Genomic DNA, 24,729 nt, shown 5'->3' with positions numbered 1-24,729 from the left:
ACGAAGCCATGTTTATAAGTAGTTAGTGCCTATTAGAAGTGTCCTCCATAGGCATTAGGGAAGTCAGTTGTCCCAGAAAAATCATTTTCATGGGAAGCACTTTGGCCAGCCAGCAATCAGTCATGTGCTGAAAATTGGCTTAGTTAGATGCAATAACTGAATAGTTGTTAACAAGACACAAACCAACACTTATAGAAAAGGTTACCTCATCTAGATGGACTAAAAGTATAAAAGAAATACAGCCATTTGGGGGTTGGAAATTGATAAAATTCTTCTTTGAGGTCTAAGTAGATATAAAAAGTACTTTTATTAATTGAATGTGACTCAGTGTTTGCAACAAACTAAGTCCAAAGTCCCCAACAAACAGCGGCAGAATGAAAGAGCCTTTAATTGGTACAAATATATGAGTAAGCCCGACCTTTGAGCAATATAATGGTATGTCCAATAAATGCTCAGGTGAGCCCAGGTTCAAGAGGGGGTCTCCAGGCACCTGACATCATTATTTTAAAAGGCCCACAGTATATCCTATGGTCCCTGAAACACGGCTCATGTTTTGACAATTTTGCATATGTAATTAGTAACAGCCTGAGAACGAATATAAAACTGACCGTAAGGTTGGGTTGAAATGACAACGTAAGCCACACCAACATGACATTATTTTCCTGCACCTTCCCAAAGTTCTGTCCCCAGGTAGGAAAGGGGAGGATGACATTCATATTCCTGGTGAGTCACAATGCTCTCCTTTTAGCATCTCACAACCACCCTGATCAATTAACAAAGCAGGTTTTGTTCGGGCAATGAATGGGGCCGGCTTTCTTCTGTGCATTTTATTAAAACTTGAAAGCTGTGGCCGGCTGCCATCAATGACGCTTACTGAGCTCCAATAGCCTAATGTTCAAATCTGACTCACTAGCAATCCACCCAACTCCACGTCGTCATCTCGACACCGACGGACATTCAGTAAGTCTGAAGTTTTTATCAGGAAGGATTTTCTACTGTTAGGCAGCAAATAAAGGTTCATTGTAACAACGGCTGGACACACGAGACCTTTCTTCACACTGTAAGAATTGATGAGCAGTTCGCCAAATGAACCAGAGACTTTATTTTTTAAAAGCAGATAAACACCAAAGTAGGATGTGGTATCCATATTTGTTGCAAAAATAATTACTGAAACTTTCAAAACATCAAAAGAGTAAGCTGAATCAATGGTTACAACTCTAAATTTCAGCCAATATACAGATTTTCATTCAAGGACTAGGCTTGGTGTCTACATATTATTATTCACATGCACTCCCTGTACCTATTTATTATGAAAATGGGGACTCTGGGAAGTCAAGTCCAGCTTTGTCTTGATTTCAAAGATGACACAGCAGCAACCGAGAACTATGGCTAGCTGCTTGAGTCCTAGAAATCATGTCTCCCATGTTATATAACAAATTATATTTCTAAAAAATAAAATCAGACTTTAGATTCCTATGAAATAGTTCAGGTCCCCAAGCTTTTCAGCACCATGGTGCCCGGACGTGCTCACACATGCTTTTCTCTCTTTCCAAACATACCACTGGGAACCCAAAAGGGGCCCCACTTTCAGAGTCCCGTTACAGACACTTGTAAGAACCACACTAAACCCAAGCAAAGGCAGTGGATGCAATTATCCATTACTTTTTCTATTACGGAAAACAAATATATAAAAGAGTGCCCTGGCAAATGGGAAAATGATACCAATTATATGGTTATGGAAAATGGTTCTATAAATCCCTTCTTTCAAAATGATGTTCAGAGGTGTTTAAAACCAAAAGACCATAAAAAACTGTTAATACAAATAGTTTCTCCACAAGAAAAAGCCCTTCATGGGAAGCGGCTGAGGACCTGGCACCGAGAACTGAGGGAAGCCGGACAGATGATGGGACCCAGCTCTTATGTGTCTAGCGCGCACTATGACCTCAGGGTGTGGCTCTAGGGGCTGTGGATAGTCCCTCCGTGTACTTAAAAGTGAAGTAAGAAATTAAAGTGAATTTCTGTGCTAGTGAAAAGCCTGCAGTTACAGAGTCTGAGAGCCAGGCCTGAAGGCGAGATGGTTGTCATCAGACGTGACAGCAGACGGCCGTGATGGTAGCACTAAAGGCTGGCTTAACCATGTTCAGGCCAGAACAGTCTCAAAAATAAGGCCACCTGTGGCTTCTCAGTTTGAGCCACCACGGGGAAGGCGCACTGAGGCAAGAGGAGGAGCTGGCAAGGCAAATCACCAGAAGACATTCGGACAGGCAACGACCACAGCTGGATGGGATGACTCAGGTCGAGGCCGACGGGAGGGAAGCCCTTGACCCGGCACTCAAGGTGAATGTCTTTGCATGTCCTGTGCACAACTCCAAGCAGCAGTTTCCGGGGATGGGAAGTGTGTTACTTTTGCGATATTTTCCCCCCAAAAGAAGACACGAAAGTGGAGCGGCTGGAGAGATGAGACCACCAAGGTGGGACTTCCAGCAGGGGTGGAGCTGGGTGAGAGTCGGAAAGGACTTCCTGCCACACACGGTTCCCTCCAGGTCTGGTCGAGTCCTACAAACGCTTGTAGGTGCCCAGGAGAGCTTTGCAGTTGGGACAGTAGTGGTCCACGTCCTGCAGGGCGTCCACACAGAAAGGGATGAAGCAGCAGCCCGCTATGCACCTGGGAAAACAAAAACAGCCACACGTGGGGCATGTCAGCAAGCAGGGGTTTGGATGGTAGCCACCAAGGAGATACAGCAGGCGTCCTAATATCCGTCTCCCCCCCTCCAGCCTGAACCTATGAGCGAGGCCTTGTTTGGAGAAAGCGTCTTTGCAGATCTAATTAGGGATCTCAAGGTGGGGGTCATGCTGGATTATCCAGATGGCTCCCTAAGCCCAGTGACTTGTGGCCTTATAAGAGGAGAGGACACACAGAAACAGTGGGACGAAGGCCACGTGAAGACAGGGGCAGTGATGCTGCCACAAGCCAAGGCACACCTGGCCTACCAGAAGCTGGAGGAGGCAGGAAGAACTCTCCCTTAGAGCCTCCAGGGGGAGCCTGGCACCTTGACTTTGGACTTTGAGCCTCCAGAATTGTGAGAGAATAAATTCCTATTGTTCTTAACCAACAGGTTTGTGGTCATTTATGGCAGCTCTAGGAAAGTAATACGCCAACCAATGCCAAGGCTGCTCCCACAGACAGACTGCACTGAGCATATTTTCAAATGCTGGATTCTTTGGGCACCTTTCAAAGTCTTAGATTGGGGTCAGTGGATTTCTTTTGTAAAGGGCCAGATAGAACATATTTTATCTGCTGTTGCAGTGTGAAAGCGGCCACAGAAAACCCATATACACATGGTGTGATGCGTTCCAGTAAAACTTACAACAGGCTGGATTTGGCCTTTGGGCTGTAGTTTGCTGACCTCTGTCTCAGACTGATCACTTTTCCATATGGAGAGGCTGCTTCTTAGAGCAACAGACAAATAAAGTTCCCCAGAATAGTGTCTCTTAACCTATGTAATCAGCAAACATAGGCAGGACCTTCATGAGGCCCGGGCATAAGAAGAAATAGCCAGTTGTACAAGAGGCAAGGGCTCCTGGAAGAGAAACACACGAACACCACTTCCTTTGAGGAAGGAAAGAGAGCCCCGTGGTTTTCTGAGAGATTCCCCTGGCCAGGAATAAGGTGGCTGCCTTTATCTGTTTGGGGGGAAAAATTAAATTGTGTCTCTTCACATTTCTTCTAGAACAGAAACTACTGTCTCTTTCAATAAAATACCCTTGGTGCAGACATAAATATTTACACAATCCCCTTGTAGAGGCAACGGGAAAAAATACTGGGGCTCATAAAAGGATAAGAAGTTTTAAAAAGATGACTATCAAGTATTTTAATGTGCAGACTGTTTAAAGCTTCTCTTAGAGTCAGGCAAACATTATTTAGGTCACGAAATTCTAGAAGAAAAAGAAATCCCTAAGGTATCTCCCTACACAGATGCAAGTGGCTGCTATGCTTGTCCCTACATGCAGGGGGTGGTTTGAACAGATAAGCAAGAAGGCATGGTAGGCCCTGGCCAGTGTGGCTCAGAGATTAGAGCGTCAGCCCTCGCTCCAAAGGGTCTTGGGTTCGATTCCTATGAAAGACCCATACCTGGGCTGCAGGTTTGATCCCGGGACCGGTAGGGGCTCATGTGGGAGGCAACCAACCCATGTGTCTCTCTCACATCGATGTTTCTCTCCGATCCCTCCCTTCCTCCCTTCCACTCTCTCTGAAAATCAATGGAAAAATATCCTCGGGTGAGGACTGAAAAAAAGAAGACATGATGGGACAGCAACTTCCAGGCGTTGATATGCTCAGGAGCACGGTCCTCAGCAGGAGGCAATATCCAGTTATTACGATGGGGGGAGGCGCTCCTGGCGTATAGTGGGTAGAGCCAGGGATGCTGCTGAACATCCGACGTGCACAGGGCGGCACCCGCAAGACAGAAGCACGTGCTACAGTTGAGAAATACTGCGAGAGGAATGTGGGAGAGCCTGGGGGTGCGAATGGACCCCAGACTTACCCGAGCAGGCACAGGCTCCCACAGGAGAGCCAGGTGAGGGCGCCGGCGTTATAGGACAGCTGGGTCACAATCATCTTGTTGCAGGAAGGGCAACACATCTGGACCGGGCGGTCGAAAAAGGAGACTGGCTGCTGCACGTAGACCGTCTGCACAGCAACTGATGGACGGAAAAAGGGCAGAGCCTGATTAGTAAACCAGGAAGACATTTGTTAGATGACGAAAAGGTGGAGGCAGGGTCTTGGCAGAGACTTGCACACCCATGTTCACAGCAGCGCTGTTCACAAGAGCCAGATGTCCATCGACGGATGAACAAACAAGCACAGTGCGGGCCACCCGTACAATGGAACGTTACTCAGCCTTAAAGAGCGATGCGGTTCTGACACATGCAGCGACATGGGTGAACCCTGAGGACGTTACGCGGAGGCAAAGAAGACAGTCGCAAAAAGACATCGCTAGCCCGGCCGGGCGTGGCTCAGCGGTTGAGCATCGACCTGGGATCCAGGCGATCGGGGTTCGATTCCCGGTCAGGGCACGTGCCCGGGTTGCGGGCCTGACCAATGACTCTCTCATCATTGATGTTTCTATCTCTCCCTCTCCTTTCCTCTCTCTGAAATCAGTAAAGATATGTTAAAAAAAAAAAAAGACATCGCTAGAGTAGTCAAATTCATGGAGACAGAAAGTAGATGGTGGTTGTCAGGGGCGGGGGGAGGGGGGATGGAGGGTTGTTTAATGGAGACAGAATTTCAGTTTTGCAAGATGAAAGAGTTCTGGAGATGGGTGGTGGTGGTGGTTGCGTGAGGATGTGAATGTACTTAATAAAGCTGAGCTTATACTGGGAAATGATTAAGATGATATATTTTATCTTGTATATTTTACCACAATTTTTAAAATGGCTGCAGACATCCGGGAGGCCACCATCAAGAAGCCCCTGTGGGGCCAGAACCACCAGCGTGGATTCCTCAAGCTGGGGCTGAACAACTAAAGCAGTTGCGGTTTTATTATTTTTTTTTTTACAGCGTTTTTCCCCTCAAAATGATTTGTAGTTGAGCGTGCGGCACTTTGCCCTGATATGTATGCTCTACAATAAAAACCAAATCTAATATTTAAAAACTGGGGGGAGGGGGTGACACAAAGGGAAAAAGAGGAAATAGCGGCAGGGTTCTAGAATTATCATTGGAGGGGCTCTCAGAACCTCCACAGGCGAGATGGGAAAAGGACTGTGTCCCTGGAGGAGGGACTTGGCTCAGCTGGGCCAGGCTCTCAAACTCAACTGTCCGTGGAATAGTGCGGGGAGCTTACCGAGAATGCAGATTCCCAGGCCCTGCCCCCAACACAGTCTGATTCAGCAGGTCTGGGGCAGGGCCCCCAAACTATTTTAAGTTCCCTGAGTGGTTCTATGAAGGTGGTTCTGCAGCTGATAATTTCAGAGACCGTGATGTGGTGGGTTTTTGCCCGGGGGCTGGGGGAGTGGGACGGGATGGCTGCTAGTGGGTACAGGATTTCTTTCCGGGGTGATGGAAATGTTCTGGAATTAGTGACGGTTGAACAGCTCTGTGAACAAACTAGAACCATTGAATTGTACACTCGAAAAGACTGAACTTTCTGGTCTGGGAATTATATTTCAACAAAGCTGTTATTTAAAAAAATGGATGTAACAGAGTTGTTGTTAGGATTAAATAAGATAAGGCTGGTAAAGAAAGAACCTCACACCGTGCCTGGGACAGAGTGGCTGCTCGATAAAACAATTCCCTCTTTTCACTAAAGCAGGCTCCTTTATCAACTCCAAAGCCCAGTGAAAAGGCTGGAGTTCAGCGAGCAGGGACCCTAATGCAGTTCTTCATGACAAGTCGGGGAAGCGTGCTGGCATGTGCAAAGAGCATCGGAAATCATGCTAAAAAGAGGAAACTATGTGGCAGACATGTACAGACATTCACAACCATCACAAGAGAATCTAGAGTCCTGTCAGTCCCAAAGCCCTTAGAGTTTTACATGTTCTCGTTGGTATTTGGCAAAGTTGTTGAAGCTCGTATTTCTGTCAAAGTGACTTCCTTCTGCTCCTTTGGAATGTCACTGCTGTAATCTCCCCATTAGGGGAAATTAACGATAGCCCAGGGCTAAGTGAGCCTAACACTCCTAGAGAGGCCTACAAAGATGCTCCTCCCAGAGAAGCAGCATTGAAGCATACTTTAGCACTTAGGTGTACTTTTTACTGACCATTTTTTGTGTGCAAGAATGAGTTATTTATTGAGCAGAGTGATCTAAAATAGACAAAGTATTCTTGTCCTCTCCCTTCTCAAGGGGTCAAAGTTACTCGAGCACTTCAATCAAATGATTACACATAAAATTTTATTTCATTTTAAGAACTCTCTGATGTAGGTACCTGACGAGCCCTAACTTACAGATGGGAAAACTGAGGCACAGGGGGTCAGGTGAACCCAAATTCACGGGACCACTCTCTGACCCGGCGATATCCCTGAGCCGCTCGCGATGCTGAATCAGCTGTGTACCTGGGCGGCAGGAGGTCCCCAAGGGCAAGGCCATGAAGTTGCTGGGGGAGTGGCGTGATAGGGGAGAGGGGCTTGGACTGCTGGTGTGGCTTGAAAGGAGAGGACGGGAGCCATGAGCCAAGAAGCTGGGGAAGGCAAGAAGAGGATTCTCCCCTAGAGCCTAAAGAAAGGCAGGCAGCCCTGCAGAGGCCTTGACCTCAGCCTCGGGAGACCTGTCAGACTTCTACCCTACGGCATGGGATACAAAAGAAGGAAGAAAGAATGAAGGGAAGACAGGAGAAGCGAAAAGGAAGAAGCTACAGGACGGTCACACATGTGGATGTTCTGAAGTTACTGAGCCATGGTCTACAGGCCTCCATGCCACTTGTTCTCAACGCAAGCATTTAACAGCAAAGCCCGATAAAGTCTGGGGAGCTGGAGCCCACGCTGGAGATGGAGCCCACCTCCCGTCACCTCTGACTCGGTTTCCTTCATCTCGAGAAGGATGGATACTTGGGGCAAGATCCAGCTCTTCCATTTTGGTCCTTCAAGGACCGATATTAAAAGAAGTGCTCGAATTAACACGCTGGCTTCTGGGAGAAAGGGGTTCAAACAGAGTCACGGTGCGCAGCCACAGGAACCAGCTGTAGCTAGTTCCAGCAGGAAGGGGAGCTATTATGAGGAAATGCGGATGGGCTTAAACAAATGAAAAGATGTTCAGCCTCCCTCACTATAACAGATGAAATTTAAAACTGTACCAACATACAACTGTTTACTGATCAGATTGGCAAAACTTCAAGAGTCGGACAATATACTCTGTTGGCAAAGGCTCTGTAGAAACAGAAACTCTCGGACACTGCTGGCAGGGGTGCAAAACGACCAACCTTCGTGGAGGGCAATTTGGCAATATTTACCAAAATTATAAATGTGCTTCTCCTTGGACCCAGAGATCCTATTTCTGGGAATTTCTTCTAAGCATTTCTACATACCTAAGAAATGACATACGCAGTGCTGTTTACAAGCAAAAGCCTGGGAATAAGCCAAGTAAACATTAATAGATACTGGTTGGTTAAATAAACTGTGGTGCATCCACACAGTGGAAATCTGTGCCACTGCAAAAGAGAATGAGAGCTGTCTACGTACTCACGTGAATATTTTGGTGAGAAAAAAAGGTGCAAAAGAAGGCACATACACACACACAGCATGTATGTAGCACGCTACCGTTTCTGGTAAGAAAAGGAAGTGGTAAGTATTTATTTGTATTCATTATGTCTGCAAAAAGACATGGTGGGAGGATATAGAAACTTAAAGAGTGGTGACCTGAAAGTTGTGAGGGTCAATGAGGTGCAACGGGAAAGGGAGTGAAACTTCTTGCACACCTGTGTTCTCTGAATTCAGAACAATGTGAATGAATTGCGAACATTAAATAAAAAGATGCTGTACTTTCCTGGAGGGCCTGGAGAGCCAGACTTGGAGGCTACTCATTGGAAGCAATATACCGAATTACTCTGCCTGTTCTGTGAAATGAGCCATGCACGGTACACATCGAGACGGCAACAGCAGTGGACACAGCGACACCCAGTTTCCGAGGCATGGAGGCCATGGTTCCAGCGGCAGCCACCTGTGTCCAGTGCCACGTGTCTGTGTCCACACTGGAGTCTTCACTGTGCCACACAGATGAATGTCGGTGTGCCAAGACACTGATGGCCCCAGGGTTTATTGCTGCGGGCAATGATGGGGCTGGAGCCCCACGCTGGCCGGCTGTAGCAGCCAACAGCCTCGGCCATTTGGCCCACTGTGCACGACACATGGTACGCTTTTTCAGGTATGCTTTCTTTGGAAGAAGTGTGGGAAGCAATGGATTAGAGAACAAGCTTTAAAAGAAAGGCCCTCCCCATTCTGAAAGGTGTGAGGTGATATTTCATTGTGGTTTTAATTTGTGTTTCTGTGACAATTAGTGACACTGAGCATATTTTCATATGTCTTTTTGGCCATCGGTATGTCCTCTTTGGAGAACTGTCTATTCAGGTCGTCTGCTCATTTCTTAATTGGATTGTCTTTTTGGTGTTGAGTTGTATGATTTCTTTATACATTTTGGATATTAAACCCTTATTAGATGTAAAAAAAAAAAAAAAAGTTGCTGGAAGGCGGGGGAGCAAGCTTTGCAAATGGTGTGCTGGTGGGCTGGGCAGGTTTCGGCTCACCCATTCCCCACTCATGGCTCTTTCTCCTCCCTCTCCTACTCCAGCCCAATCTTAGGGCCCAGAGCTTCTATCAGACCTGAGCAGCAAGGGTGGAGCCCTTAGAAGCTAAGCGTCATTACCCCATTTCTCTGGCACAGTGGGCTGTGCCTCTGTATAAGTGCCAAAGGGTCGGTTTACGGCGGACTTGAGACAGCTCATAAACTGTACTCTACTATGGAAAAGCCATGAGCCTCACTGGTGCAGAACCTAAAGGACTGTATGTAACATTTTATACAAACGAAAATTGGACTGACTGGCACTTTGCTTAGACTCAGAGGCACCTGGGTGGCTCTGCTGATTCTCAAGGAGCCCCCAAGGCAAAGGCTTAGATAAGGGGGACTGGGAAGACCAAGAGGCCACACGTACTTGCATTGGCGTTGGGGACAGGCACTGGCTGGGTGTAGTACGCAGGAGGGTTCATGCCCTTCCCATCAGGGCCGGTCACAAGCCCCGTGGTTGGCCCAGGCATGGGTGCAGGAGGCGTGGGGAAGTAACTGTTAATGGCCACCGTCTCTTCATAGGATGGGGGCGCAGTGGGCACCGACGAGGGCCCAGCGGCCGCCTGGTACAGTCCTGGAGCAGACATTTCACCTAAAGCAAAACCAGAAGATACCAAATCAGTAATTCAATTGACATCTCTCTCTCTCTTCTCCACCCTCATCTTTAATTTTCTACCTGACAAAAAGAAAATCCGAGGAAATGACTCGTGTCCAGCCTTGTCCAAAAGCCAGAAAGGGAGTTCACATCCCTTCAAGACCCAAGAATTATCACTAACAAGGATTCCCTAAATAAAGATAAAAGGTAAACAATGACAACCAAAAATCACCCAAACCTAGAAAATCCCAAAAGCAAACGTCAATGGAACTTGAGCAGAAGTTTCTTCACACTTCAAACCACCACCCAACAACAACCTATCTTTCACATCTAATGTTTTTTTTTGAACTGCTGTGGTTTTTACAAATAAAGCTTGAGGTGCCAGAAAAGACAAAGGCATTCGAAACCAATCACAAGCTACTGCGGACAGAGCGCTGAGCAAAAGCCAGACGCCAAGAACGCACACAGTGTGATGCCGTGCACATGAAGTTCAGAAATGGGAAAAATGAATCATGAGGCTAGAAGTCAGGAAAGTGGTCATTCTGGGGAGGCGAAGAGTCCGGAAGGGGCAGGAGGGAGGCCTTTTCAGGGGGAGGGGGTGGCGGTCATGTTCTCTTTCTTCATCGGGGAGCTGGTAACATGGTATGTTAACTTTGTGAAAATTCGAGTTGTACAATTTAGTGCACTTTTCTGTATGCATGTTATAGTTTTTAAAAAAGTAAACACACACACACACCCAGTTCCCATTTTGAAAAATGAGTTTCAGAGCAGCCAGGGGCATATTTCCTTTTGTGAGGGCAAAGAAAGGATTTTTTTTTCTCGTGGAGCAAATGCTCGCCTAGAATTACATGGCCCGTACCCAGGGTGTGTTCCTGTCTAAAGGCCCATGCTCACAGCCCCGGGGCAGCCGGCGGAGCAGGACACAGTGCCGGCCTTTGTGTGGCTCTGTTTTCCAATGGGGCAGGGCCAAGGCTGCCCTGTTAGAAGATCCATTCAAACCTGTCTCAGGAGAAATGGGGATATGAGCTCCCAGGGCAGCAGGCCATGGTCTGGGGGCTCCAACGGGCCTGGGGCCCCTTCCCATGCATTCTGCTTCGTCTTCTAGAACCCGTGGGAAGCAGAGGCAGCAATTAATTCTACTGCAGCGAGAAGGGGAGAATCCTTCAAGGAAGTGCTGCCATTAAGCCGAGCATGAAAAAAGAGACTTCTCTGGGGGAAGGGAAGAAAGAGCACGTATTTCCAAGTGGAAAGAGGGATGGGAGAGTGAACGTGTGCAAAACAAAGTCAATAATAAAGCTACACAGTCTGGGCCCAGGTTCCAGAAAATTTTCAAAGTCCTTTCGGGTTGCTTTGACTTTATAAGACTGTGCTGTCCGATGGAACTTTCTGGAGGGATGGAATGTTCTCTATTTGGGCTGTCTAATAGGGTCTCCACTGCCTCACAAGGCTCTTGAACACCTGAAATGTGGCTGGTGTGACTGAGGAACTCAATTTTAAAATTGTATTTAAGTTTAAGCCATTTAAATTTAAAATTGAATATGAAATTCGTTTACTGGAAAACTTTTATGTAAGTCTGCGACACTTCAGGTACATGAATCTACTTTTGCAACAGCAAATTTAATAAACTCTGAATCAAGGTGAAATGCATTTATAAAATTTTTACCGTCCAATTTGGGATATGTCGATGTAAAAATACACCCTGGATTTCAAGAACTTTATGTTGAAATGATACTATTTTAGATATATGGAGCTAAGTATAATACATTGTAAGAATTCATTTCACCCGTTTCTTTTAAACTTTTAAAAATGTGGCTACTAAACAATTTAAAATTACCTATGTGGCCCATTTCCTCGTTCTAGGGCATAGTACTGCTATGGAGTAATGGGAACCACAGAAGGTTATAGAGAAGAGGTAGGTCCCCCTAGAAAGGGTAGATGACACAGAAAGTCTGTAAGAAAAGCAAGAAGAAAACCACAGAAGGCCCCTATGTGTGGGTGGACAGGCCAGAAGGGCAGACACCCAAGTATACAGGGGAGGTTTACGCAGGAGGGCAGGTCACAGGACATCTTTGTGAAAACGGGTTCAGGGGTTAAAAATGAGAACACTGTGAAAAGTGGTTAAAGAATGTTGCCAGGTCCCTCTGACATACAGAGACAAAAATGCAGAAGGAGGACAAACACAGACCACAAAGACCAGCCCAGGACACTTCTCTATCAGGCCCATCCCCTAAATCTGCTGCTGCTCCCTTAGGCTGGCCCCAGGAGCTTCCCCATCTGCTTCTGGCGGGGACCGGGCTGAAGGAGTCTTCAGCTGGGGGAACAGGCCAGGGTGCTTTGCAGGAATTGACACCCGCATTCCACGTCAAGGACGCGCTGTCCCTTCCTGTCTCAGGAAAGGCAGGTCCTACACAATTTACTAAGAAAACTGAGTCATGTAGCCCCCGCCCCCCCCAAAAAAACCCCACAGGAGCAGAAAATGCCATGCATACGGCAAGCCTAAAATAGCCCCGTTTGCTGTGGTTGCCATTGGCGTGCTTTGGGAAGGAAAAATAAGGTCTGGGATGCCCTAAATTGTTCAGTTTGGGTCAAACCGCTGGAAGTCAATACTCAACTCAGAAGTGCAATTCCTCTACTTCAAAACCACCACCTCTCTCCTCCAAAAGGAAAGAAACGAGCCAGAAATTGTAAAGGGAGAACATACAGGTGTCAGGCGGTGGGCGCCTTCTGTCCCTGACCTGTAAGAACTCCTTGCTCTGGAAATGAAGGCCCAGGGGCCCTGCTTATTGACCAGGCATCACCTTTCTTGCAGTCACATCCTATATTCTAGAATTTCAGGACATTGGCTCTTGGGAACATTGCTTTTGAAATAGCCACAAAAGCATGCTTATAATTTTGAAAAAAATGAGAGCAACGAACTAGAATAGTAAAAAATAAAAATAAAGAAAAAGAGCAACAACAGATAACCACCTAGTTTGAAAGCTTTCTAAACAAATTCCACAGCGTTCCTTCCCAAGGCCCCAGGCCAGGAAATGCCACTTCACTCAGTCACAGTTCTACCTCCCTCCCATTTCTTTTTATTTGACTTCCCCCAGGGGCAAGGAGGCCCACCTAGCCATCCACCCACCCTTCCAGAAAGGATTTGCTCAACCCACCTTCCCTCCCTCCTTATCTAAACCCAAAACCTGACACTTTTTTTTTTCTTTCACTTTTTTAGGATAGTTTTATTCACTCATTGATCTAACCACGACACTCTTAAGAGAAGTCTCTCACTCCAACACAGACACAGGTGCACACACACACACACACACACACTCACACACACTCCACTGTCACCAGAGAACCCTTTGTCACTCCAATCAGGCTGCCTGTGAGCTGAGGCGCTAGCACAATTATATCTAATACTTGTGTCCCTTTTACAGGGACAAAGTGGAAAACCTAGGAAAGCATCTGAGTTTAACAAAACACAAAGCCACAGTTTTACACATAAAAGCGCAGCCTTGAGAATCCTGGGCCTTGGGGCATCTCTGCAGAGCCCTGGTTGCCATGGTTACATGAAGCTTCGTGGGGGGAAGTAAAGGAACAAGGGGGTCTCCTTCCACTCCCTGCCCCCCCACCATTGTTTAACTTTATTATTAAACCCCAGAGAGTGGCTTTTCCCGATTGTCCATTTAAGAGAACACACTGAAGGCCAGTCTCCATTCACCTTCCACCCTCTCCCATAGAGATCAAGAAAAGGCGAAGGGTTGGAGATTTGTTTTCATCATCTCAGAATGGCTGGTTTATCAGTTACTTCCAAGTCCAGGGAGGCATTCCAAACCCATATTTTAAATATGGAAAGTGTGAGCAGGCTGGCCCGAGGGGGGGGGACCCATGCTGTCCCAAGGGCCCTCCACGCAGAAGGCCTCTCGGGTGGAAACTCGGCCGCCTCCACCCTGAAATTCTGGACACTTGGAATTGGGCCGCGCCTCTGGGGCTGCACGGGGCCCATGCTCTGTCTCGGAATGTGAGCGCTGGTCGTAGAAAAGGAAAGGGGGCATTTTCAATCCATGAGCTGCATTTCTGCTGCAAGAACTGGGCTTGGCCTTCGAAACTGGCTCCTGACCCCTGCATAATCCTAGCCCCTACTTTCTCATCTGCAAATATGCCACTTGGAATTTTGGGGTCCCTCGCAGAAAATTTCCCTTGTTCCAAGTCTGAACAATTTGCTTAGTGAAAGATATTGTCTTAAACGGGCAGTGAGGGGGTATGTGGATATTTATTCCTGGCCTAGAGGAAGGAGTCTGGGTGTAGATCATTCCTGGAACCCATGGAACCGGTAGAGAACAGGATTTCTCAATCTTGTTTTCATTACAGCTGCCTCCCCCACTACCCTCCCACCCCCCTACCCCTGCCCCAAGGAGTAAAATTAAATTACATTTAAATTTAATTAATTAATTTAAATATAATTTAATTTCTGCCTAACAAGAGAAATGAAATACTAAGAAATAAGATTTCATTGGGTAGGGTTGAGTTTTGGAGGGCCACACACCACTGTAATATCTAAGATATTTTTTCACTTCTCCTTCCACCCCCCAAGAACCAAGTTTCACTCCCTTGAGTCCCCACTGAGAATCCACGTGTGGGTCCAATGAGTTTTCCAAATCACCAACATTTCCTCATCCAGAATTTCTAAAATGTGTCTCCTCTTTCCTTGCTGTCATCAATGCAATCATCCAAACACATTCTAACCTTTTACTAAGTCCTAATGTCCCTTACATCTGTATATTCTTTTGCAGACATGCCCAGCCCTCTCACACCTTAATCTCATGAGCCACAGCTGAGGGAGATGGGCAGGATAGGGTGGCCTGCCCAGGGGACACTCCCTTCTGCTGCACTGAGGCCGAGCTGCTGGGCTGGCTGGGCCAACCAATTCCTCCTGTCACCAGTCATTCGTCTGGATCTTGAACCTGCTGGGTCCTCACCCCAGAAAGAAACTTTAGAGTGCTAAGGGGTACCAGTTAAGGAAGCTATTAAAATCTTATTTTGACATCTTTGAGTCCAGAGGTTCTGGCCTGAGCAAAATCTACTACTCTCCACTCTCCCCACTCCCAGTTTCACAACTGCATTAACATGAACCATGTCAGGCTCCTAACTTTATTTGTAATGGGCCCTGTAAATTCATGCCCTGACATGTGCCATCCATGCAGTTCTCAAACCACTGAGTCAGGGATTACTGATATCATCATCCTGACTTACAAACGAAAAAACTGGGACCCAGAGAGGTTAAGTTGCTTGTCCAAAGTCACACAGATGGAGTGGCAGGGCTGGGGTTTGAACCCATACCCACCGATTCCGAAGCTCTTCAGATCTCACCAAAGCACCTCCCGGCTTGGAGATCCAGGCACAATCAGCAGCCTCGTTTTGCACACCTTGTCCCCAAACAAAACGAATAGACAATAAATACTCAGCGGAAGCAACACATCTGAACACCTCTCAAGGTGTCACCTCTCTCCTTGCCTCCCTAACACAGGTGAAAAGATGCATCTCCCGCAGACTTTCATACCACACAGCCAAGACAAAAGAAACACCTGCCTATCATGGAGTCTAAGTAGTTTTGTCACCGGGACTCCGCAATGCAAAACCTTCCGCCTTTTTAATAAGGGTGGGGGCCAGGGTCTTGATTAACCAAAGGTAGCTCTTCCTTCTCATTTTAGGGAGGCAAACGATGAAGGAGGAATCTCAGAATTTCTGAGATGCAAATTTTGTCCAAAGCTACACATTTAAAGTGACTGTGGCCCGGCTGGGCGTGGCTCAGCGGTTGAGCATCGACCTAGGATCCAGGAGATCGGGGTTCGATTCCCAGTCAGGGCACATGCCCGGGATGCGGGCTAGGCAGCCAATCAATGACTCTCATCATTGATGTTTCTATCTCTCTCTCTCTCTCTCTCTCCCTCTCCTTTCCTCTCTCTGAAATCAATAAAGATATGTTTTTTAAAAAAATTTTAAAAATAAAAATAAAGTGACTGTGAGCTGGGAGATCTTGGCCACATGCTGCCATCACCAGGGGAGAAAAAGGCAAAGGCCTCTGAGCCAGCAGAGTCTCAGAGCAGCTCAGTCCCAGCTTTCTAATATCCTGTTGAAAGAGAAGAGAAAAGCCCTGGAAATCCTAGAGGAAAGCCACGCCTTCAGGCCCTGTGATGTTGATGAACTGATTCCAAAACCTCAGAACATGGGAATAAACTCCATGAAGGACCTTACTTTCAGCAACGGAGCTGCTCTTCAAAAATGTGGCCTAGACAGCTCTAGAATTCCCTGAAACACACCAGGAGAGCTGCTGTTTCAGGAGAGCTTGAGGGTCCTCTCACTTGTCCTGGGCCTAGACCCGCATTTGCTCGACATCTTGGGAGCCAAGGCTGGCAGCAGTCTGCCTGGAATCCTAAATTCTAATCTAAGGGAAGAATCTGACTTCTGGGAAGTCTAGAGGTGGCTGGCCGAGCAGCTTTGTCACTGATAACTCAGCTCCAAGACACCACCGGAGTCAGCCTTGAAAACATGATGCCGAGTGAGAGAAGCCACATCTTACATTATTCCATTCATGTGAGATGTCCAGAGCAGGTAAATCCAGTGACAGCAAACAAATTAGTGGCAGCCAGGGGCTGGAGGGAAGGTGTCGGGAGGAAATGGGGAGTGACTGCTGATGGGTCCAGTTTCTTTTTGGGGAGATGAAAATGTTCTGGGACTACACAGAGCTGATGGTTGTACAACACTGAGTGTACTACATGCCACTGAACTGTACACTTTAAAATGGTGTGTTTTATGTTATATGAACTTTACTTCAATAAAAAGAAAAAAGAGGCATTGCTGGAAATCTCTGGTCTCCAGGTCACAAGCCAAAGCCTACAACCCGAGCCTCCAAATTCACCTCTAGTCTTTGTCCAGACCATCCAGTGACTGCCATTTACCTAAAATCAAGACCACTGGGGTCTGATACCCTCCAACGTGCCCACCAGAGTAACCAAAGATACCAGGTTGCCCAGAATGGAGGGAGGTTTCCAGGACTCACTGGACAGCCACTTCCCACCCCTCTCACTTCACCTCCTACCACCACTGCAAATGCAAATCTTTTATGCACCAGCAACCTTGCTTAGATGTCTTCAACGTGCCAGGCTCACTCTTTCTCCCTCCCTCCCTCCCTCCCTCCCTCCCTCCCTCCCTCCCTCCCTCCCTCCCTCCCTCCCTCCCTCCCTCCCTCCCTCCCTTCCCTCCTTCCCTCCCAATGTGTCTGTAAATTCCTCTCACCTATCATATCCCAGCATGCTTGTCACTCCCTCCAAGAAATAACATCTGGCCTTCCCAGGGCAGAATTCCTCCCCAAACCTCTCCTCACAGTGCAGAAATCAAGGGTGCAGGGTCTGGAGCCAGAGTGCCTGAGATCACATCCAGGCTCCCCCATGTCCCAAGGCATGACGTTGGTGCCTTAGTTTTCCCATCTGTACAATGGGCACAATGGTAGTTTCTTAAGGTTCTTGGGAAGATGAAATAAATCCTTGTGAAAAGCACCCAGAACAAGGGACACACAAGCACTCAGGATGTGTTAGCTGTGATTATAAGTGTTCCTCTGCTGTGCTTGTCACGGAATTTTTTACTTGTCTGTCTTGCCAACCAGTCTGTATAACTATAAAAGCAAAAATTTTAATTTATTAAAACCTGCATCTCCAGCACCTAGAATGAGGCTCCAAACATCATGGGTGCTTCATAGGGTGACACACCATGCCAGTTTGCCCAGGGGTTTCCCTGGATACAGGACTTTTGGTGCTAAAGCTGGGAAAATCCTGGGCAAATCAGGACAAGCTGGTCACCCTGATGCTTCAACAAATGTTTGTAGAAAATAGCCAGGTATAAAAAGGACACCAAGGCCCATCTTGGATGGCATCAAGATCTGGAAACTGACATAAATGAGAAGGTCTTACCCTCAGAGCCTCAACTCAGAATCTGAGAAAGCAAGTTTTTAGAGGAAGATGCTCATGTGACAAGCCTCAGTCATGGATGGTCTCACAGTTCGCTCAAGGCAACGTGAGCATGTGGCCAAAGCATCACCAGATATGCTCCAGAATTGGAATCACTTAATTGGGTCTGGGATCCTGTTCCCTCCCGGATTCCTGGGGGGAGCGATGTTTCTCAACAGGGCACCCTAGGACGTGCAGCAGGCGACCAAGTCAAGATGTGGGTGGTAAGAACTTGAAAGAGGAAGTGTGGAGGCGTGCAAACACCAACAAGATAAAATCAGAAAGAAAAAAAAGCCAGTCTCCAAGCCTCAAGATCCGTTCATTTCTATTCCCTGATGCAAATCTGTCACATTGCTGTCTGCAGCGGCACCTGGTTTCTGACAGCATCCACTCCCAATTCTGGTGGGGGTTATAGAAGTGGCGCTTCCTGTGACGATATCATCCATTCAAGATCTGGGCTCGTGATCACTGCCACCACCCCAAACTCAGAAATACTTGTCACTCGGCATTCATTACCTGGTCCTAGGCCTGGCTCTAAAGCCACTCATTCAATATGGATGATGTGTCATCATCCATTCTCCAGAAACGACAAGCTGTCTTTTTTCCGTAAGTGTCAAGAAAATTTGGAGGCTCCAGGTCACTTGTACGCCGAGATGCGGTAACATCAGCAACTCCTGCTGACTTGTGTGGCCGGGAAGGGGGAACAGAGTTCAACCTTTGCAGGCATCTCCATCCTCAGTGCTCGCTGATACCTGGCAAGGACTGAGGGGACACTAGTGGCAGATGAGGGACTTATGGAATCTTGGGTCATTTTTCCTTCCCACCCCCGTCCCTTTCTGGTGAAATGACCCATTGGCAGGCCAGGGCCAAAAGCAAAGGAGGAAGAGGGCAGAGATAATGCCAAACACAATTCCCCTTGGACACCTGTTCAAGGTACAAGGGGCTCCAAAGCAGGGCCCGATCCGAAAATGACCTGGTGGGGAAACCAAGGCCACTGCCACTGAGCTTAGGGATGTCACAGGAGGGACATCTCTGCCTGGCACCCAACACACCGCCACATGTGGCATTTTCAGAAACACCTGCATGTGGTCCCACCATTCATGAGAGTAGACGGGTACCACCCATCGCTCAAGTGACAGCAGGGATGGCATGGACCTTGGCCCGGCCTGCTGAATACCCAACAGTTGCTCCGAGGAAAGAGAGGGCATGGAAAAATGTGAGCAGGCAGGGCATGGAAAGGGGAGTAAAAAATGCTGGAAGAAAACAGTATTAAGACAATGGAATTTTAAGGCCGGTCGAATGTTCAAGAGTAGACACTCTGGCACCAAGCTCCCTCGGTTCAAATTCTAGCCACTTCTAGGCTGGCTGAACTGGGGCGAGTTGCTTCATTTCTGTGTGCCTCGGTCTCCTCAGCTGGAAAATGGGCTGATAAAAGTATCTACACCTCGGAGGGCTGCTGTACTAATGAAGCTAGTGGGCGTACTCAGAACACTGGGCGCGTGGGTTACTATAAACACACCCGTTCTAATTACTTACAGGGAAGCTGAGTAAAGCCCAGGGAAGGAGTTGCTTGCCCACAAAGTGACATAGAGGTTTCACTGCTAAGGGGCAGGAAGGCCCAAGCACAGACCCCATCACACTTCGAGCATCGAGAATCCATTCTCTGTAGTGGTTCAAATCTTTTCTTGTGAAAATGTAAAAGCAAAATGCCCCTCCTCCCTCAGCCTGGGCCTCAGGCCCTAGGGCTCCTTGCCTCTCGCCCACATCCACGGATTCAACAGCCTTCTTTCCTGAGCCTCAACCCCTCCAAGCCCACTCCGCTTCTGTCCTCCTCTCAGAGCTGCCAGGCACCCCCTCGGGAAGGGCTTCCTCATTTGGCCTGGCCCTGAGCCTCAGTATCCTTCAGGGGCTGCTCCTTCCCATCAGCCCTTCTACAGCAGGTCCCCAGGGACTCGAGGGCCTGCACACAGTTCCAGTGGTCCCCCCACTCCTCAACCCCACACGCATCCAGCCGACCATGACCCATTGCTGGACAACTTCATCTTCGCATAAGAAAAGATGCTCCTCTCTCTCCAAAGCAGGGAGGTGCAGTTACAACCACAGGGAGACAGATGGCCAGGCTTAACGTTGGCAGGGAGAAGTTCCCTGGACATCACATACCTGCTGATAGGATGGGGTGAAAAAGACACTTCAGCTCTGTGGTCTTCCTCCCCCAAACCTCTGACCCCAGGTTCATCATGAGAAAACATCACACAAACCCCACCCTGGACAACTTCTTACAGGGGACCAGGTCAGTACTCCTCAAAACTGCCGAGGTTAAGGAAACCAGAGGAGGAAAAGACATGACAACTACATACAGTGTAGGATCCTGGAACAGAATCCAGTGGAAAAAAACTGGTGACCTTCAAACAAAGTCTGGAGTTTGGTTAATAGTAAGGTGCCAATGTCAGTTTCTTAGCTGCGACAAACATACCTGGTGATGTAAGACGTTAACAATGAGGGCGCAGCTGGATGGAGTATACGGGACTTCTGCACTAACTCTGCAACTTCTCTGTTAATCTAAAACTATTCTAAAAATAAAAGGTGTTTTTAAAATAAACTCACAACTGATAACAGGATATTTTCACCCATTATTAGATCTGCCATTTTCACCCTGGCAAAGAGCAAAGCATTTGGTTGCACACGGCGCTGTCCTGGCTGTAAATGTCACACAGTACTGGTGGGAAGGTAAACTGAGGCTTATGCAATGGAAGCATCTGCCAAAATCTAACATGCACGAGTCCTCTGACCCAGCAATTCCCCTCCATGAATCTGTATTAGAGATAACCCCATACATGGGGAAAGTGACAAAACCAGGAGCACACAGGGGTATTCCCCGCAATGTTGCTAGAAACCACCTAATCGTCCATCAGCAGGGAGCCGGGTAGATCAGTGATGGTCCATCCGCCCAAGGCAATGGTATGCAACCGTCAAAACAGAACGAGGAAGTTTTTTGTGCTGAAATGCAGTAATCCCCAAGATATGTCACTGCCTGAAAACATCCCAAAGACCGTTTATAGCAAGCCACCATTTGTGTATCAGGGAACATACATATTTCCTTATGTAATAAGCAGAAATATCTCCAAACGGATACACAAGAAACTGCTAACAATGGCTGCCAGTAAGCAGGGCAGGTGAACTGGGGATGCAGTGGAACGAATGCTTTTCACATTTATAACCTTGTTGATCTTTTGTATACTGAACCAGAGCAATATTACATAATAAAAATTAAATTAAGAAAAATAAATTAAATTTAATGTGTTTATTATCTATAACTCAACGAATTTATAATTTGATTGTAACTTTATATTTGTAATTATATTTATAATGAAAATAAATCCAATCTTTTTTTAATAGAGAAAAAAGCCTCCTTTACAAACCCTTATCTGCCTTCCCCAAGCTGGCCTCCTAGGTCCTCCTGCCTCTGAGTGAAACGACATCATCACAGCCCTTTGTCCCGTGAACTGTGTCCCATGTTCCTACCCAGCACCTGGCCCTCGGCCCCTCCCGGAATGTTTGCACAGTGATTAAGCTTCTGATCATTTCTATTTGGTGAGAAGATGTGTACTCTACCATTCCTGCTATATAATTTCAAATTTGTACTAACCACATCCTATTTACCAAAATAAAGTTATTCCCTTTGCATTTTGTGCTATTATCCATTTTCTTTTTTTAGTTTAATTTAAAATCTCCCATCACCATTTATCCCCTCTATGCCCTCTTCCACCTCCACCCACCCACCTGCTATTACCCATTTTTCACACAGGAGGTTCTGAAAGCTGATGGTAGATGAGGGGCTGGGGAGACACGGATCCTCCCTCGACGGCCCTAAGGAACCCATCTGGGGAGGTAAAGTTAACCAACACGGAGAGATTACGGGGGCAGACACAAGGGGAAACTGAGTCCAGGTTCTAAGGCAAGTAGAGGGTCTGGGGGACAGTGTGGCCAAGCGTGCAGAACAGACACACCTGTGTCCTATGGTGAGGCCAAAGGGTACAGTCGGGTTATGGGAACATTCACACCACCAACAGCCCGGCCTGGACGAGGTGGGCACCAGGCTGGACCCTCTAGGGACGGATCTCACACAAGGGTTCTGTTTCATTAACCAGTAGCCCAAGAGCAACTTCAAAACCCCCTAAAAGTATTCAATTCCTACCAAGGAGAGTTCAGATTCTAAAAATAAGCCTCAAAACCTAGAACACTGGGAGAAACCAACCACAGCAAAAGCCACCCAACAACTACCCCGTCAGTGCAAACACACATCAAAGGCCCCACGGCCCACAGCCAAGGGGGTCCTTCCCCCAGATTACGTCTAAACAACGCAAATGCCAGTCTCATGGTGTTGCTTCATTCTGACTGACAGCCTCTTTCAACATCCCTCCCCAGAAAGTATCTTAACCATGTTCTAAAATTGATCCCATATTTCCCTCTGCCTTCTTAAAATGTGCAAAAATAATTAAGAAAATGCTTGTTCGCTATGCTATCCCAGGCTGCCCATAGTCCAGCCTGGACCGATGGCAGCACAGCCCCCAACCCTCCTCTCCGTCTGCTGATTCCCAGCTTCCGACAACTGGGAAACCAGAAGCTGGGGTGTGAGGACTCCAGGTAAAGTAAGGGTTACTAGTTTCCTTGGGTGCCACCTATGAGAAAGGTAAACAGCCTGGGCATCTGGCTTAATGCTAACACCTACACTACTTGGCAGTCTTATATTTGCTTATTTCCTCCGTTTTGGATCTATTCCAGATGACTGTGGGTACTGTAATTGTCATGTCTTTGAAAACTATGGAAAACAACAGTCTCGCCTTTAGCAAGGCTTAGGAGTAAGGTGAGACAGCGAGGCAAACGTTAACCTCTGTCCTCTTTTCAAGCCTGTCCCACGTCCCCGCCTAGCCCATGCCACGCAGCCCTGATGGCATATGCCTTCCTCATGCGGCCTAATTGCCTCCTGTCTGCGAGTTAGGTTCTGCTGCCCAAATGGACCACACTACACCCCTCGAAGGCAAGCAAGGGCTCTGTTGTTTCTCTGGATTCCCCACAGAGCTTTGGGAAAGCGATACACAGCCTACCTCCTTGCAGAGCTGAGATTTCATGTGCATATATGACCTACATTACCCCACAGACAACAGGCATATTCACAGTGCCAGCTCTTTTGAAGTGTGCATTAGAAGAATTCTTCTTACAGAAGAATTCCAAGTGCCCTGGCCAGTTTGGTTCAGTGGTCAGAGCGTAGGCCCACAGACTGAAGGGTCCCGGGTTCGATTCCAGCCAAGGGCAGGTACCTCGGTTACAGGCTCTATGCCCAGACCTGGTCCGGGTGCGTGCAGGAGGCAACCAATCCATGTGCCTCTCTCACTTCAGTGTTTCTCTCTCTCCCCCTTTCGCTTCTCTCCTTCTGAAAAGCAATGGAAAAAATATCCTCAATGAGGATTAAAAAACGATAAAAAAAAAAAAATTCCAAGTGACATGTGTAGATACCCTCCACTCTAGGAGGTGAAGTTTAATCTCTTCCCTCCTGCTCCTGGTACAAGCTGGATTTAGTATCTTGTTTTTAAATAATAAATAAAAAGAGAAAAAGAGTAACTCTACAGTGGAGAAACCTGGCAAACCCCACCTTCATCTAGCAATGAAGGTTAATGTTATTAGCAATGTCACATGGCTATCATGTGTCCCCTGATGTGATGTGACGTAACAGGAAGGGCATGTCACCTCTGTGGCATTTTTCCACAAACCCATAACTCCTTTGTAATCATGACAAAAACATCTGACAAACCCAATTTGAGAAAAATTCTACAAAATCCCTGCCTGGGACTCCTGAAAAACAGTCATGAAAAACAAGGAAAGACTGAGAAACTGTAACCGACCAGAGTACACCGGGAGACGGGGGATTAAGGGCAACGTGGTACCCTGGATGGGATCTTGGACCAGAAAAATGGACATCAGTGGAAAAACTGGTGAACTCCAAATAAGGTCTGGAGTTTGGTTAATAGTGAGGAACCAATGTCAGTTTCTTAGTTTGACAAATATACCGTGATGATGTAAGATGTTGACAACAGGGAAACTGGGTGAGGAGTATGCGGGAACCCCTATGTTAACTGCAACTTTCCTGCAGATCTAAAATTAAACTTATTATAAGGCAAAATGGGGCAGGCAGGCCTCATCCAAAGTTGCTCAAGTTAAATTTTTAAAATATATGTACAGGGTGTCCCCCAAAAAATGTACACACACTTTAACAGCTGATAGCTCAATTTTGAAAAAGAAATGTATTTTAATAAACACTGCCTTTATAATTATTCAAAGTGTGTGTATACATTTTTGGGGACATCCTATATATAAAAAAGGGTGTTGTGTGTTGTTTTTTAAAAAGAAAGTATTTTTTTATTGTATTTTGGTTTCTAATATTTCTAACTAGGAAGGTTAAAAAAATTAAGTGGATGACCAGGGTTTCTAATATTTCTAATTGGGAGGTTTAAAAAGAAAGAAAGAAAAAAGATATCCCCAAATTTAAGCAAATGATCAGGCGTTTAAGATATAAGTAATCTCCCAAACTCCTCCCAGCTGAATACACATTAATATTCCACAAATCTGTCCCCCTCCCTTAAGATGTAACTTTCAAAACTCTCAACAAAGTGGTCTAACCACATGTTGGTAATAAACTCTTCTAAAAATACATCTTCATGATGTGTATAAAACTGTTTTCTGGATTTAGGTATCAGACCAACACACAAAAGGGCAAGGCCTTCAGAGAGAAGATAAAGCAGTGTTTTCACCACCAACTTAATCCTCTAAGATCAGTTCTTTCAGGAAGAAAAAAGGAAGATTATTCAATTCCACTCCCCGC

General features: G+C 46.8%; 1 protein-coding gene across 1 annotated transcript in view; it reads right to left on the bottom strand.

The window, feature by feature from the left end:
• Positions 1–288: 288 nt before the first annotated feature.
• The window catches only part of LITAF (lipopolysaccharide induced TNF factor), a 28,780-nt gene continuing 4,339 nt past the window's right edge, over positions 289–24,729 (bottom strand). The window contains exons 2-4 of the mRNA XM_087815651.1: positions 9,640–9,864; positions 4,545–4,701; positions 289–2,665 (exon numbers count right to left, since the gene is read on the bottom strand). Of these exons, the coding sequence (XP_087671777.1) occupies positions 2,557–2,665; positions 4,545–4,701; positions 9,640–9,859 (486 nt within the window). The 5' untranslated portion in view covers positions 9,860–9,864 and the 3' untranslated portion in view covers positions 289–2,556. The remainder of the gene's footprint in view (positions 2,666–4,544; positions 4,702–9,639; positions 9,865–24,729) is intronic.

Source organism: Miniopterus natalensis, chromosome 3 (assembly GCF_054644295.1).
Source record: "Miniopterus natalensis isolate mMinNat1 chromosome 3, mMinNat1.hap1, whole genome shotgun sequence".
In the NCBI taxonomy this organism is placed as follows: domain Eukaryota; kingdom Metazoa; phylum Chordata; class Mammalia; order Chiroptera; family Miniopteridae; genus Miniopterus; species Miniopterus natalensis.
This window is presented reverse-complemented; position numbering and strand designations above follow the sequence as displayed.